General features: G+C 48.0%; 4 protein-coding genes across 4 annotated transcripts; 2 read left to right on the forward strand and 2 right to left on the reverse strand.

The window, feature by feature from the left end:
• Positions 1–31: 31 nt before the first annotated feature.
• Positions 32–2492, forward strand: P174DRAFT_468065 (putative thiamine biosynthesis protein (Thi-4); the record flags this gene model as incomplete). Its single annotated transcript, XM_024830558.1, has 9 exons — positions 32–84; positions 147–328; positions 427–509; positions 570–1114; positions 1166–1316; positions 1373–1438; positions 1516–1615; positions 1673–1888; positions 1927–2492. The coding sequence occupies 9 exons, from the start codon at positions 32–34 to the stop codon at positions 2103–2105; spliced, it is 1575 nt and encodes a 524-aa protein (XP_024687477.1). The 3' UTR covers positions 2106–2492.
• A 1150-nt stretch (positions 2493–3642) lies between these two features.
• P174DRAFT_363402 (DEAD-box ATP-dependent RNA helicase DBP2) lies at positions 3643–6227 on the forward strand (the record flags this gene model as incomplete). The annotated part of the gene is made up of 6 exons (XM_024821918.1): positions 3643–3695; positions 3976–4130; positions 4189–5157; positions 5217–5324; positions 5760–5942; positions 6007–6227. 6 exons carry the CDS (start codon positions 3643–3645, stop codon positions 6225–6227), a joined length of 1689 nt encoding a protein of 562 aa, XP_024687478.1.
• An 803-nt stretch (positions 6228–7030) lies between these two features.
• Positions 7031–8258, reverse strand: P174DRAFT_362021 (SGNH/GDSL hydrolase family protein; the record flags this gene model as incomplete). The annotated part of the gene is made up of 4 exons (XM_024821827.1): positions 7031–7673; positions 7727–7866; positions 7948–8080; positions 8146–8258. The coding sequence occupies 4 exons, from the start codon at positions 8256–8258 to the stop codon at positions 7031–7033; spliced, it is 1029 nt and encodes a 342-aa protein (XP_024687479.1).
• A 3901-nt stretch (positions 8259–12159) lies between these two features.
• Positions 12160–12636, reverse strand: P174DRAFT_32608 (uncharacterized protein). The gene is made up of 3 exons (XM_024821656.1): positions 12537–12636; positions 12363–12481; positions 12160–12294 (listed from the first exon to the last, which is right to left on the reverse strand). Exons 2-3 carry the CDS (start codon positions 12471–12473, stop codon positions 12217–12219), a joined length of 189 nt encoding a protein of 62 aa, XP_024687480.1. The 5' UTR covers positions 12474–12481; positions 12537–12636; the 3' UTR covers positions 12160–12216.
• Between the last annotated feature and the right edge of the window lie 1654 nt (positions 12637–14290).

The following is a 14290-nucleotide window of genomic DNA, read 5'->3' on the forward strand; positions in this document are numbered from 1 at the left end:
CGATCAGCTCGGAGATATCGCCATCCCTACCATGGCCGTCAAGCGGGTTTTGGTCATCGCCGGCTCGGACAGCTCAGGCGGCGCGTATGTCATCGTTTCCTAAAAAAGGAATGTAAATGTCCGACTAACGCTATGAAATGAATCAGCGGATTAGAAGCTGATCAGAGGGTCCTCGCTGCTCATGGTGTTTATGCTCTGACAGCGACGACGGGGTTAACCGCCCAGAACACCTTGGGGGTGCAAGACATTTTCATCGTCCCTGCACGGTTTGTGAAGAAGCAGATTAATGCTGGGTTGGAGGATGTGGGAGCAGATGTTGTCAAACTAGGTATGAGTATCATGCATCGATATTTCTTCCTTTGTTACTGTCGCCTGCCTTCCGAATCCCACCCGTCTGTCCGGCAATTGCAGCTAATTGAGACGCAGGCATGCTCTCCTCTGAAGAGACGATTGATGTCATCGCTGAGGCTTTGACTTCGCATCAAATCCCCTCAGTGGTTTTGGACCCGGTAATTCTATTATGTTGAACTGTTCGAAGTAAAGGTATCTGAGGTTGAACGCATAAACAGGTTATGGTCTCTACGAGCGGGTCTCAACTGTTACCCGAAGCAGCTGTTCAGAGTCTGCGCACAAAGCTACTACCCCTGACGACCATTCTCACTCCTAACATCCCTGAGGCGATCCTCTTACTGAAAGATGCCGGACTGGACGTACAAGAACCGAAGAACCTCTCCGAGCTCACTCAACTCGCAAAGCAAGTTCGTGCTTTGGGTCCCAAGGCTGTCCTTTTGAAAGGCGGTCATTTACCTCTTACAGCAGCCCACGAGGCGGCTCAGAACCCTGAGGATGCGTCAATAGTGATCGATATTCTGTACGACGGAGAGAACACCACTCTCTTCGAAACCGAATTCCTCGTGTCCAAGAACACTCATGGCACGGGCTGCTCTCTGGCGTCAGCCATTGCGGCCAATCTGGCCCTTGCGAAGGATATGAAACGAGCAGTTCACAGTGCTGTCCGATTTGTCGAAGCGGGAATCAAGACGAGTGTCGACATGGGCAAGGGAAGTGGTCCAATCAACCACTTTCACTCCGTGTATTCCTTGCCTTTTGCACCGTAGGTCCTGCTATTCTAGTTCCCTGGTCCATGTGACTAACACAACCTCAGCAATCGTTTCCTGGAGTATGCTCTAGCCCGACCTGATATCCGTCCGATTTGGAAGAAGTTTACAGAGCATGAGTTTGTCCACGGCCTGGGCAGTGGCAAGCTTCCCGTGGAGCGGTTTAAGCAATACCTGGTGCAGGACTATCTCTACTTGGTGAGAACCTCCTGATACTTTTGACAGCCATCTTGCTGACTTGCTGGTTCCTTCAGGTTCATTTTGCCCGTAGCAACTCGCTGGCTGCTTATAAAGCAAAATCCATGGCGTCTATTGCCGCAGTTAGTTCGCTCACCAAGGACATGTTTTCATTGAAATAATCGACGCTGACGGGACAAAAAAATTCTAGTCTGCAAAGATCGTATTACATATTGAACGGGAGACGGCTCTGCATTTGAACTACTGTGCCTCCTTTGGCTTGTCCAAGGCAGAAATGGAGAGTTACCCTGAAAGCCTTGGTGAGTATTCAAGGTTTCAACTGCTTCCTCTCTGATTGCTGCTGACTCTCAATCTAGCCTGTACGGCGTACAGCCGGTACATTCTCGACGTGGGACAATCGGAGGATTGGCTCGCACTGCAGATGGCTCTTGCACCCTGTCTCATCGGTTACGGAGCCATTGCCAGGCGACTGTACACTGAGAAGGAGACCCTTCGAGAGGGCAATCGCTATTGGCAGTGGATTGAGAATTATGTTGCTGAAGAGTATACGGAAGCTGTTCGATTGGGTTCCGGTAGGGATACAATTCTTTCCTTCGCAATCGTACCTAAGCATATGTGGCTGACAAAAGTGTTCTAGAACTACTGGAGACACACATGCGACAGGTCTCACCCAGTCGGATGGAGGAACTGATCAAGATCTTCATACGGGCAACGGAGTTGGAAATCAGCTTCTGGGATATGGGATTGGGTGACCATCCACGAGCGCATATGACTTCATTGAGCACGTAGAAAATCTTATATAGAGATGACTATTAAACTGTAGGATAGAATGGCAAGGCTAGATGTTTAATCAAGTCCAGCAGCCTCTAGAAACCTCCGGGCGCAGACAACGATCAACCACAACCCTCTTCTCTACAGCTCAAATCCTCTTCTATTCGGCATGTATATCCTCCGCTCACTAGGACAGCATGTTTCCGGCCTACTTTGTATCGCGTGTGATACGCCAGTCAAGATAATCGAAGAACCAAAGGCTGTCTGCACCACCAAAGACTTCCGGAGATTTAAAACGATGTTAGTCTCATGGGTCTCTAGCTATGCTAGATCCAACAAATGTGACCTTGCCTCAGTGATGCTATAAGCCTTGAAACAAGACTACCGGAAGTTGTCTCCGAACTATTCCGTTGCGGGTTTGCCAATGCACCAAGATTATGCTTTAAGAGGCAATAAAGCATAAATCAAAGCCCACGCTCGACATCTTCCTCCAAACGAATGGGACATCAATGAACCGACAAGCGAGCAGACACCTCCAGTGCATGGGTAAGTCGCTGTACAACCTAGAAAATGTAGTCTCCTCACTCATCATTATCCCGGATATGCTACTGAAGACGATGAGATGACCATCCGGCTTCTTAAACATGGAGCAGATCCATATGGTCAATGTTTGATTGACCTCACGCCATTGTCTTCCGTCGTTGAACGTGCTTCGCTTCATATCCAGCTTCTTCGTGATCGTGGAGATATCCGCAAGGGACAACTAGTCCATCATGCTATTGTCCAACAGGCTGATGTCGTTATGTGCAAGCCATGCTTCTTGAAGGGGTGCGCCATTGAACCCGAAGACGTATGAAAATCATTATTTCTCATAGAGACTATCTCACTTCATCCGCCTCGGCACCGCTCTACACAAAGCAGCAGATCTAGGTAAAGTAGATGCAGTACACTATCTGATCAGATAGGGGCAGATACCAGGATCAAGGACGTAATAGGTCGGACTACATTGGACTGAGCGACAAAATCTGGTCGTCTTGAAAATCATTGAGTCGCTTCAATAGAAGTGGCAAAATCCCATGCCTGATCCCTATTCGTTACCGGGGTTTGCGGAGTTGGTGGCTCTGCTAAACAGGCGGAAATTGTAGCATTAGCGAGCCTGCATTAGCGAAGACCTTTCTGTTGATAACCCCAAGGTAACACCGAAGGCGTTATCTCTCACGTGATTTGTGGCAAAAGAGGCGGTAAAGGAAAAGTCTTGCCCACGCTAACCACAACAGGAAAGTCCCTTATTCGCCGCTTCCTCTTCCTTTTCAACCCGCTCATTTCCACTTTTTCTTGCCGCTGAGATCTTTTTCCTTTCCTCCTCGCCCATCTCTCTCTCTCTTTTTATCCCCTTACCTCTCTCTTTTTCATCTGAATCGGACACTGTTCCGTCTTCATCTCTCTCTCAGTAGTCTTGTTACCTACTTCTGGTACTCTCTAGTCTACTTCTGTCACCCTTTCCACCTTCATCGTCGTCGTTTTCTGTTTCATCAAAATAACACAAAACTACACCATGTCTTCTTACGGTGGCGGTTATCAGCGCGAGTCGCGCGGCGATTCTTATCGGTAAGTTCCATCATTCTTGAGACAAAATCCATCAGATTCCGGAGATATCGCAAGTGATATGTTGTTGAAATGTATTGCCCTGGCCTGGGTTGGGTATCACTCGCTGGGGTTCTCCCTCGCTCGCCTTTGGCCAACTCAATGTTGCTATGCTAGCGTTCTGCGCGACAATAGCCCTGCAAAACCTTTGTTTGGCGTCGATGATGGCTTGAGTTATCTCTAGAAATCTGGAAACTTCACATCTGTGATTCAGTTAATGACTGACAAATGCATACAGCTCTAGAGGTGGTCACGATGGCGGTTATCAAAATGGCAACGGCTACTCTGGCGGTGGTGGCTACGGCGGTGGCTATGGCGGTGGCTATGGTCGCGGTGGAGGTGCCGCTGGTGGTGATCGCATGTCGAACCTGGGCGCTGGCTTGAAGAAGCAAGATTGGGGTAAGTTGATTACCTTCGATTACTGTTCTGACTTTTGGTGCTGACTTGCTATCCCTAGATTTGGACACTCTTCCCAAGTTCGAAAAGTCATTCTACAAGGAGCATCCCGATGTTGCCGCTCGCTCTGAGCGCGAGGTTGAGGAGTTCCGCAAGAAGCACGAGATGACTGTACAGGGACGCAATGTGCCTCGTCCCGTCGAGAATTTCGACGAGGCTGGGTTCCCCCAGTACGTCCTGAGTGAGGTCAAGGCTGAAGGCTTCGAGCGTCCCACTGCCATTCAGTCTCAGGGTTGGCCTATGGCTCTTTCTGGTCGGGATGTCGTCGGTATCGCCGAAACTGGTTCCGGAAAGACCCTCACCTACTGTCTCCCTGCCATCGTTCACATCAACGCTCAGCCTCTCCTCGCTCCTGGCGATGGTCCCATCGTTCTCATCCTTGCTCCTACCCGTGAGCTTGCTGTTCAGATCCAAACCGAAATTAGCAAGTTCGGAAAGTCTTCCCGGATTCGCAACACTTGCGTCTACGGTGGTGTTCCCAAGGGTCCTCAGATTCGTGATCTAAGCCGCGGTGTCGAAGTCTGCATCGCAACCCCTGGTCGTCTGATCGACATGCTGGAAGCTGGCCGGACCAACCTCCGCCGTGTCACTTACCTCGTTCTTGACGAAGCTGACCGCATGCTGGACATGGGTTTCGAACCTCAGATTCGCAAGATCATTTCTCAGATTCGTCCTGACAGACAGACCTGCATGTGGTCCGCCACTTGGCCCAAGGAAGTCCGTCAGCTCGCTACTGACTTCCTGAACGACTACATCCAGGTGAACATCGGTTCCATGGACTTGTCTGCTAACCACAGAATTACTCAAATTGTCGAGGTCGTTTCCGACTTTGAGAAGCGCGACAAGATGATCAAGCACCTCGAGAAAATCATGGAAAACCGTGGCAACAAGTGTCTCATTTTCACCGGCACTAAGCGCATTGCTGATGAGATTACTCGCTTCCTCCGCCAGGACGGATGGCCCGCACTTTGTAAGTCTTTCCTGGATCAGTTCCTCATTTCCTAATGCTCTTGCTAACAACGAGCCCAGCTATCCACGGCGACAAGCAACAACAAGAAAGAGATTGGGTCTTGAACGAATTCAAGGCGGGCAAGAGCCCAATCATGGTGGCCACTGATGTGGCTTCCCGTGGTATTGGTATGATTGAATCGCAACTTTCCCCCTCCCCTCCCTATTCTCCTCCCTAAGCTCCCTCACCTACATTGACGTCGTGTGACAATGGCACGGTGCTTGACTCTCCTCTAAAAGAAACCATGTTGGTATAACATGACTCGTCCAGGCTCTGTCGGGTCTCCTGAAAATGGTGCTCATACCATGAGGACCTTGGACTTACAGTGCAGTGCAGCAGATTGATTCGTACTTTCTGTTCTGAGTTTTCCATCTCTGTTCTTGGACCTCGTTGGTCGAGAGATGGGCTTTCTCTCCCTTCGACTTGCTGAGGCTGCATTCCAAGGTTACTCTAGGACCGCGATCTTGCCCCAGGCGATGGACTCTTGCCACAAACGGATTTCGACCACAGAGTCCGTGAGAGAGTGATGCATCAAGTCTCACATGACTCAAAAGGGCGCCTAGGCCTCGTTGCTATTTTCACTAATGCTCTGTTTGCTAACCTGAATCTGTTTAAAGATGTTCGCGACATCACTCATGTGCTGAACTATGACTATCCCAACAACTCGGAGGACTACATTCACCGTATTGGTCGAACTGGTCGTGCTGGTGCGAAGGGAACTGCCATTACCTTCTTCACCACTGAAAGTGAGTTTCTCTTTACGACTACCCCTGTCTCTAATTGTCATGACTAATGATTCCTTCAATGCAGACTCCAAGCAGGCTCGTGACTTGGTTACTATCCTCACTGAGGCCAAGCAGCAGATTGACCCCCGTCTCGCTGAGATGGTACGCTACAGCGGCGGCGGTGGCGGTCACGGCGGTTACGGCCGCTGGGGTGGCCGCGGTGGTGGTCGCGGCGGTGGTCGTGGTCGTGGTGGTAGCTACACCGCTTCCAACACTGCCCCGCTTGGCAACGCTCGCCGTTGGTAAACTGACTGATCTTGACCTTGACGTCCGGTCTCGTCATCGAGCTTGTAACTCATCGTCACCGGTAGACTTTGCTTTTTCATGGTTCCCTCGGGGTTTTTCTACGTAATTCGGTACGGAAGGCGTTTTTCGAAGAGACGATAGACCTTGTCCCTTTTTTCGAGTTATGGTTTTGTTTTTACAAATGCTCGTCATCGGCTTTGAAATGAGCCGCAGAGGCTCACCGCTGCTGGAATTGTCTAATTTGCGGATCCTATTCATGCGTCTTAATTCTGATCTCAAAAGTTGTTAACTTGGGGCCATTCGCTCGTTCAGTGGTCTTAGTGCAATTAGTTTGCATTTGCATCAATATTGGATGTTTCTATTGAATAAGTTGGAGGGGACCATCCTCCTTTTTCTTTCTTCACAGTAAAATACTCCGTCCATTGAGGCCAATATATTGCATATCATTCTCTACTTTGCCAAGTGTTGCCGGCCGGAATTGACTATCCTTGCCTTTATTCAATGCACTCCTGTGAATCAAATATGAATCCTTATATGAAGCAGTCACTACTTTTCAGAGCATATTTAACATTGCATGTAGTTCAGTTCGAGCCCATACTTGTCTTGCCAGTATCAATGATGGATCGCATCCGGGAGTGGCCACAGTAATGGGAGCTAAGAAGAGGACCTACAAGTCATATTCGCTCCAATCCAGCGACTTTCGGAACAGTCAAGTCTTCTCAAGAAGTACAATTCATACTCATACCACGGTTTCGAAGTCTGAGAATCTTGAATCTTCTACGAATCAACCACCAACAGACAAATCACGTCGACCACGCCTTCAACTGCGCCTCTAGAATCTCCGCGAGTTCTTTATGGACATGGCTCGTCAGATGGCCCGAGTTGAACCAAAAGTATGTATCCAGCGGTGTAGGACACCCATACGCCTGGTAATTCGTCTCGATGTCGGGCTGGTTGTACCCTGCGCAGAAATTCGTCGTGTTGACGATGCCATACCGGGCCGGGTGGTCCATCATGTTGCTGAGCGCTGTATGGGCGTCGAAGACGTGGACGGTGGTGCCGGCGTGGGCTCTTTCGAAGCTCTGTGCGTGCTGGGCCAGCGCGTCGTTGAACCAGGTTATCTGGGTTGCGTTGGGGGAGGGATTACTCCGCGCTTGGTTGGCGGGGGTGCGGTCCAGAGGGGGCAGGTTCATGAAGAGGTAGGAGCGGTAGCCTAGGTTGTATAGGGCCTGGACGGAGGCGAAGAGCGTCGTCATCATGCGGTTGTAGAAGGTGGGGAAGTGTACGGCGTATTTGGCTGAGTCGTTCATGTCGTTGATGCCGATCCAGATGGCGGCGAGGGTGCGGGATGGGTCGATGATGTTCTTGAGCACGGGGTGGCCGTATTGCTCGTATTGTGTCACTTGGTTGACGAGCGAGACGGTGTAGTTGTGGTGTAGGGGCGTGCTGGGGAAGAGTTAGATGAGTGGTGCGCGAGGGCTTCTATAGAGGGCTCATACTATTCAACAGAGATGTCTGCTCCAGCAAAGGCAAAGTCCCAAAGTTGCTTCTCACAGCTCAGTGGTGATGTCGACCCTTTCTTGACGCCGCAGTTTGTCAGGAACTCAACCCAGTTGGGGCCTCCCTCGGCCGTGGCGGTCTAGCAGGAAGCGTGGTACTGTCAGCAATCACGGCGTCTTTAGCAGCCAGCAGACTTCGTGGACGCTGCGGTGGAGCGAACCTGGTTCTGAACAATCTTGTTGGTCAGTAACGTTTTCCAATCGTATGCGAAGTTCAGCTGGTCGCCGATGAAGCTGTAGTTTTGGTGACCATGTGTTCCTTGGACGTATGTGTAGGAGTCGCCAAATGCGAGTCTGCAGGATGTGCGTCAGTGACAATCTTCTTCAAAGGTACACGCTGAGGATTATAAAGAACCAACAGGTATCTGGTGGCATCCCAGTCAAACGCGTGCTTGCGACTCGATTGCGCAGGAAGCGCTGCTGCCACAGAGACGAGGGCTGCAAGAGCCAGGTTCCTTGTTCCCGCAATCATGTCCTCCGCAATTGTCTTCTATCACCCAAAGAGAAATATTTGAGCTCTTCTCATCTGATGAATATACCATTTCAGAGACCGGTTTACCCCAGACCGGGATTGAGACCTTGATATCAATGTCCTCAACCCCGCAAATATCAATTGCGTATGTGGGGAAGTAGTCCATGTTTCTGCAAGTCGACGGACAATATTTCTCCGTAGTCAATTGATGGTACTGGATGGCAGGTGCGGATGATTTGGTCTATGGCCAAGCAGTCACGAGCTTTTCCCACCTCTAGCATCTTCGAAGTCAATCTCTGGGTCACGAGTTTTTCCCACCTCTAGCATCTTCGAAGTCAATCTCTGGGTCACGAGTTTTTCCCACCTCTAGCATCTTCGAATTCAGTCTCTGGGGAGACAGGGATTGAGGCGGGTTTATGTCCCAGCTATCTGTCGCCTCGAATGAAGGAGACATGAATATATAGTTTTGTATAACGTTGCCTATTTCGCCGGGATTGACTCAGTCATCACCTCATCCCATATTATAAGTAGTTTTTGCTGGTCACACCGATGACAGAGAATCGACGGTCAAATCCAGTCTCGAATCATTGATATGTCGCCTGCTTCAATGATGAAAACCAACAATGAGGTTAACTAAGGCGGCCAAGCCATCCGCGCTCTGGATTGAAGCCTGAGGCTCAATTCCCCTACGGGGCCTCCTGCGGGGCCTCCTGCGGCTCTCTCCAAATCCAAAAGGCTAGACAATGCCTAGTAGGTAGATGGTGGGCTCGTACGGCAGTGGTTTGTTCCTACTTGGTACTTGGGATGTTAGTCATCTTGTCAACTGATTTGTCCAGGCATGTCGTGGCATTCAGCTTGTGCATAGCAGCATGACATAACGACAACGTGCCGCTGCAGGAGCCTCAAGTTGTTCAAGTTACCAACTGGCAAAGCTTTCCACTTTTCGATAATGTCGCGTCGGAAGGCCGAGTCCATCCTTTTGCCTTGCGCAAGGTAAAATGACCTAACCAAAGATATGACTGGACACTAGTTGTTTTGAGCTAACAGCAGTATATCCGCAACCTAGGCATGGTTAGTCCGTACCTTGTGGGCCTACTGATATGGGTGCATGTGGGAGTCCTGACTCAGCACTCCGCGTCCAAGGAGGTCATAGGGGATTGAGCTTCGTGCCCTGACCCCTCGGCGTATTCATGCTCCGTCCATTCTGGAGATATATCAGGTGTATTATTATCAGCAAGCTCCTGGGCCGGTCTTCCCATAAGATCATAACAAATCATCTCGTAGATTTCTTCTTGTAATTTCCCCATTGACGATGAGGAATTGTATCTTCAGGTGCGACGGATCAGATGCTCAATTCTACCTTATCATTCTGTTTCTGCTTCCTGGGGACACAAACTGTCAACGAATGACGGCCTCCCAAGCAAAAGCAGTTTAAGGCATATGCTGCGAGGCCAAAAGGGCTTAGGCCGTGATTTGAGCGGAACTGGCGCTGGTTCGGGTGGAGGCAGTCAAGGCCAGTCCGAAGACCGTGTACCGAATTATTATCAATACTATTAATATTTTGTTTAAAGTGGGTGCAAATGAGTCTAAATCAGGGAGGTCCCAAAGCGCGGATATCGGAAGCATTTCATTGATAATTTGATAAATGATAGTATTATTATTTTCTATTGTTGTATTAATACAGTGTGTATGTTGGAATCTTGAATACGTACAGGTACCTTAGTAAAGTCTTCAACCAGGGTCAGGGATACGGCACCCAAATCTCATCAGACAAAGTAGTCAGTGCACTGAAGACGCTGATAATAGTCACCAGTTAGGCATCTAGGAGTTAGACTAGGCACCGGAGGTAGAAACAAAGTTGTCATACTCTACCAAAAGAAGTAAAGGATGCAGCTGCCACTATCCCTTGACTATCCTGGCTTGACTCCTTAGTCCCTAAATTCCTAGAGCTGCCGTAGATCATGCACAGAACATGTACACTGAGTCACTGACACCTCAACTATTATATTTAGGACTTTACTGTGCCGCTACAGTGCCTGGTAGTTTTATGTCCTCCTTATGCAATTGTCATGCAGATGATATAAGAAGCCAGCTTTGTAAATTTTCAAAGTCTCAATCTATTGAGACATCCGCGGAGAACCAAATTACTTCGGGTACCTGAGAGGCTGAGAGGCTCCCTACTCGACACCAACTTACCAGGATACCAACATGATTCAGGCCACGTCCTGCTAGTGGACGGGTGGATCACAAAGTCGGAGACTCGGAGATATTGACCTTCCTCCGCCGGGGTTGTAAACGAATGAAACAAGTACATACTCCGTACTAATCCCCTCTTTAAGGTAGGCGATTCCTCCCTAGTCAGCAGACCAAACTGCCATAGCGGATCCGCAAATATACAGTTGAATTTCAATTCAATGATTTGTCATTGATGATTTAGTGACTTTGGAGGTTACTTACGGATAGTCTTGAATCCTGCTGTGTGGATAGTGGCTAGCTTGGCACACTGTCCGTGCTATCATGATATCGCTATTATTACCCGATGGCCTTCAATGGACCGTGGTCATGGAGTCGTAGAGCAGTCAAGCTATGCTTCCTGTTTGCATTCATAATCTCGTGCACCTAACTTGCGAACCTCGGGTGTCGCTTATGATCAAAGTCAATTGGAGTCCGTGAGTATGGAAGTACCTGATACGGTAATTGGTACTCGCGATAGCTCAATTGGCAAGTTTCACATAGCAGCCGCCGGAGGTCATAATACAAGGGAAGTACCTTTATCCTCATGAATGACGAGTCACTGTTCAGCAAGACAAATTGATTATCAGATAGCCGACTATCCGAATCATCAATTTGAGCGCACCATTCAGATATTTGTAAAAGACAATGATACCTGAGTTATGTGCTGGCCCTGGCCCGCACCGGCCTACTTCCTGGGCTTTCTTGAGTTTTGAGGTTGATTTGAGTTTGGATTCAAGTTCAAGACCGCTCTTCTGCGAAATGAACCAACAATAATAACCATAATTATGGCCCCATCTCGCTCCCCACATCTCGGACAAGAGCTCGCACCGACTAACCAACACTTTGTTTCAGTAGTGTAACCTTTTCTCACCCTGTAAGATAGGTTGCTTAAGTTTAAATCATTTCTAAGCGATGTTTTATAGTTCCATAGTCCAAAGTGTATTTCGGTCTGAGGCTGACCATCTCAGCAGCTATAGGCCACAGGATCCTACGCCTTCGGAAAATAATCTGCAATATTTTTTATCTGGAACATCGAAACAAGGTACAACATAGTACGGTTGTGGATGCTAACAATAGTAACTCAAGATACCGGTAGGCTGTTGGTACTACTTATCAAGATCAGACAGAGGTGGTTGGAAAATGCAGTTCTGAATAAAGTTGTAAATATCACGCAGGAGTGTTGAGAAATAAAATAGTATCAAGCCATACAATCATACAACAGATACAACCGAATGGAGTAAGGTAGGTAAGGTACTCCGTAGATACTGTGTAGAATGATGGAACTTTGTAGCCCGTACAGATGGTGCCTTGTTACCCACGTGGAGCCGAGTATTATTGACTAGTTCCGACATGGTCATGATTATAGCGTGACAGCGCACTAGCCGCATAAATAATGGTACCATGGCTCATCAACACCGGTAGTCTATTTCTATAGATGCGGATGAATATAACTCTTAGAGGCGAATGTACGAAGTAAAATCACTCAATATAAAATGATCAATTGACAGAAATTATGACCACAGGGGCCGCTTTGAGGATCGGGGTGCCGAGTCTTTACCCCTATTCTTTGCATGATGCTGCAGTAAAAGTGGGAGAGAAGAAGAATTAGTAATATCACAAATTCGGATAGAGCACTGTGCTGTCAATGGTGTGGGTCATACAGTATTTGGCCCCAGTGATCTAGTTGGTCTCCAAAAATGCAAGGCATGTATGAAGCGAACACCTACAGAGCATCAAGTGCTTTCAAGCAAACCAACTTATTGTGGACGTGATGATCATGTAAAAATGACCTTGTGGTGTCCTGAGATTTTGGATGGTTACTTGAAGCTCGAAGCTCTCGTACAACACCACCCTTTGAGGCCTACGTACCCTTGGTAGTGGCTGGTTTCTTTCCAGTTGGCGTACGGAGTAGTGATTGAAGGACAATTGTCTAAACCGATCGACACTGATCCATAAAAGGCGACGGTAATCGGCCAGCATCCGAAACACTATGGTTCTCTGTAAGATATGGGACCATAAATCAAGTCCAGACATGATGAATACCTTAATGGTATTTATCTAACCCACGCATTTGGAGACAAGATGCAATCCAGGTCATTATAATAGATTGTTGTGTTCCCATCGTCCACCTAATCCATGCTTTCTTCTGAACAACAGCCCAGATAAAGGCTAGTAAATGGATACAAGCAGAGGAGCAACGACATCACCAACATCAAAAGCACAGAAATCGTTTTCGGTGGATGGGTAAGATATGGACCAGAAGCCTGCTATTGCGATATTTGGACTTGGCGAGTATGACGGGACATTGATATCACACTCTTCTGGATTAGTACTTCGGTCATATTATACTGTAATAACGATAGAGCAGGTACGTGAGTATGTCTACTCAATAAATATGTAGAACTCCCATAAGAACATTAACTCTCACAATATCACCTTAAGGAGCCTAGTGCACACCCTACAGAACACTGGTAATCACTCTACAGCTCGTCTAATGTAACTCTAGATACATAAAAAGTCATCATGATGTGAGGTTGAACTGTTTAAGCAACAAGCATGGCTGGCGCCTTTTCTGATTTCTCAAGTTGTTTCCCTGCTGGCCGTTCTCTTCACCGGGAGGCATTAGTGGGCGAGGGTGTTTTGGGCTCCACCTGCGCGGGGTATGATCAAGTCAGAGCACCAATCAATTGGAGCCCAAATTAGGGACCCAGGCCTGCCCAGGCTAAAAGCCTTTCCGAGGTTGGAGCCTTGCATGATTCTTGCATTCCTTAGGTAGCTTTCTCTTCCCCTTCAACATGCATGGCTGACCTTCATATTAGGCCCCTTTAGCAGACAAGCTGATGCTAATTGTCTGGCACTGTAATGATAATGAATTTTGATTTTATGATTGTGCTGGAAGGAGCAGAATTAGAGAGTACTGCCGGTATCCTACTTGATGGAGTTTAGCATCTTTGTAAAATCACAATAATAAGAATTTCAACTACTCCGGACATTGATCACTCCGTTCCTATCTCATTACTAACATCTGGTGCTGCCACTTCCACTGCTTTTTCAATATCATTATTGATCACATGTTCATTATGCTACCCGGTAGCATTTCTTGCCGTCATCAGGTTGTATGGCACTTTCTAGCCAGTATCATCGAGTGCCCAAACTACACATCGTATCAAATACGTGGGATAAAAGCCATGATGTTAACGAAGAATTGACACGACAAAAGTACCACAACTTGTTTATTGTATTAATGTGTATCGTGTACTCCAGACCTCCAACATCAGTGTGGGATTCAACGACGCGACAAATGATCGATCCCACCAACACACCACTTCAAGGTTACCTAAGGTACCTGTCTAAGTAACCATTGATCCATGATTGATCTTTCGCTTGCTCTTCTAGGTAGGTCGACCTACTTAAATCACAACTTTATAGTCTACTGTGCGCTTGTACTCTGCAATGGGGTGATTCGGAAATTCGATTACTGCTCCCTCTCTCTATGGATACACAGTACCCCATAGTCAAAACTCCTCAGTCACTTTCTGCCTGTGTGAGTGATTCAATGCTGTTGATGATTGGATCACTGCCATCGTGTGCCCCACTGACGCGTTCCTGACTTGTAAATGATTAAGCTGTTGTGGTCAAGTAGCAGACGATGTGTTTTGTCAATTGCTCATCGTATTTCAAGGTACTCCCCAAGGACAAGTGAGATGACGACCTCGGGCTACCCCCATAGGGAGGTAGGTAATAATTATTTTCTCCGTTCCCCCTTTCCACCAGTGACCTTCAATCTGCCCATCCAT

This window comes from Aspergillus novofumigatus (assembly GCF_002847465.1).
Source record: "Aspergillus novofumigatus IBT 16806 chromosome Unknown P174scaffold_1, whole genome shotgun sequence".
NCBI lineage: Eukaryota > Fungi > Ascomycota > Eurotiomycetes > Eurotiales > Aspergillaceae > Aspergillus > Aspergillus novofumigatus.

Coding starts and splice junctions, on each gene's coding strand:
- P174DRAFT_32608 (XM_024821656.1), bottom strand. CDS start 12,473: ATGCTGGCCGATTACCGTCGCCTTTTATGGATCAGTGTCGATCGGTTT. Junction 12,295..12,362: donor GAAACCAGCCACTACCAAGG/GTACGTAGGCCT, acceptor CCAAAATCTCAG/GACACCACAAGGTCATTTTT.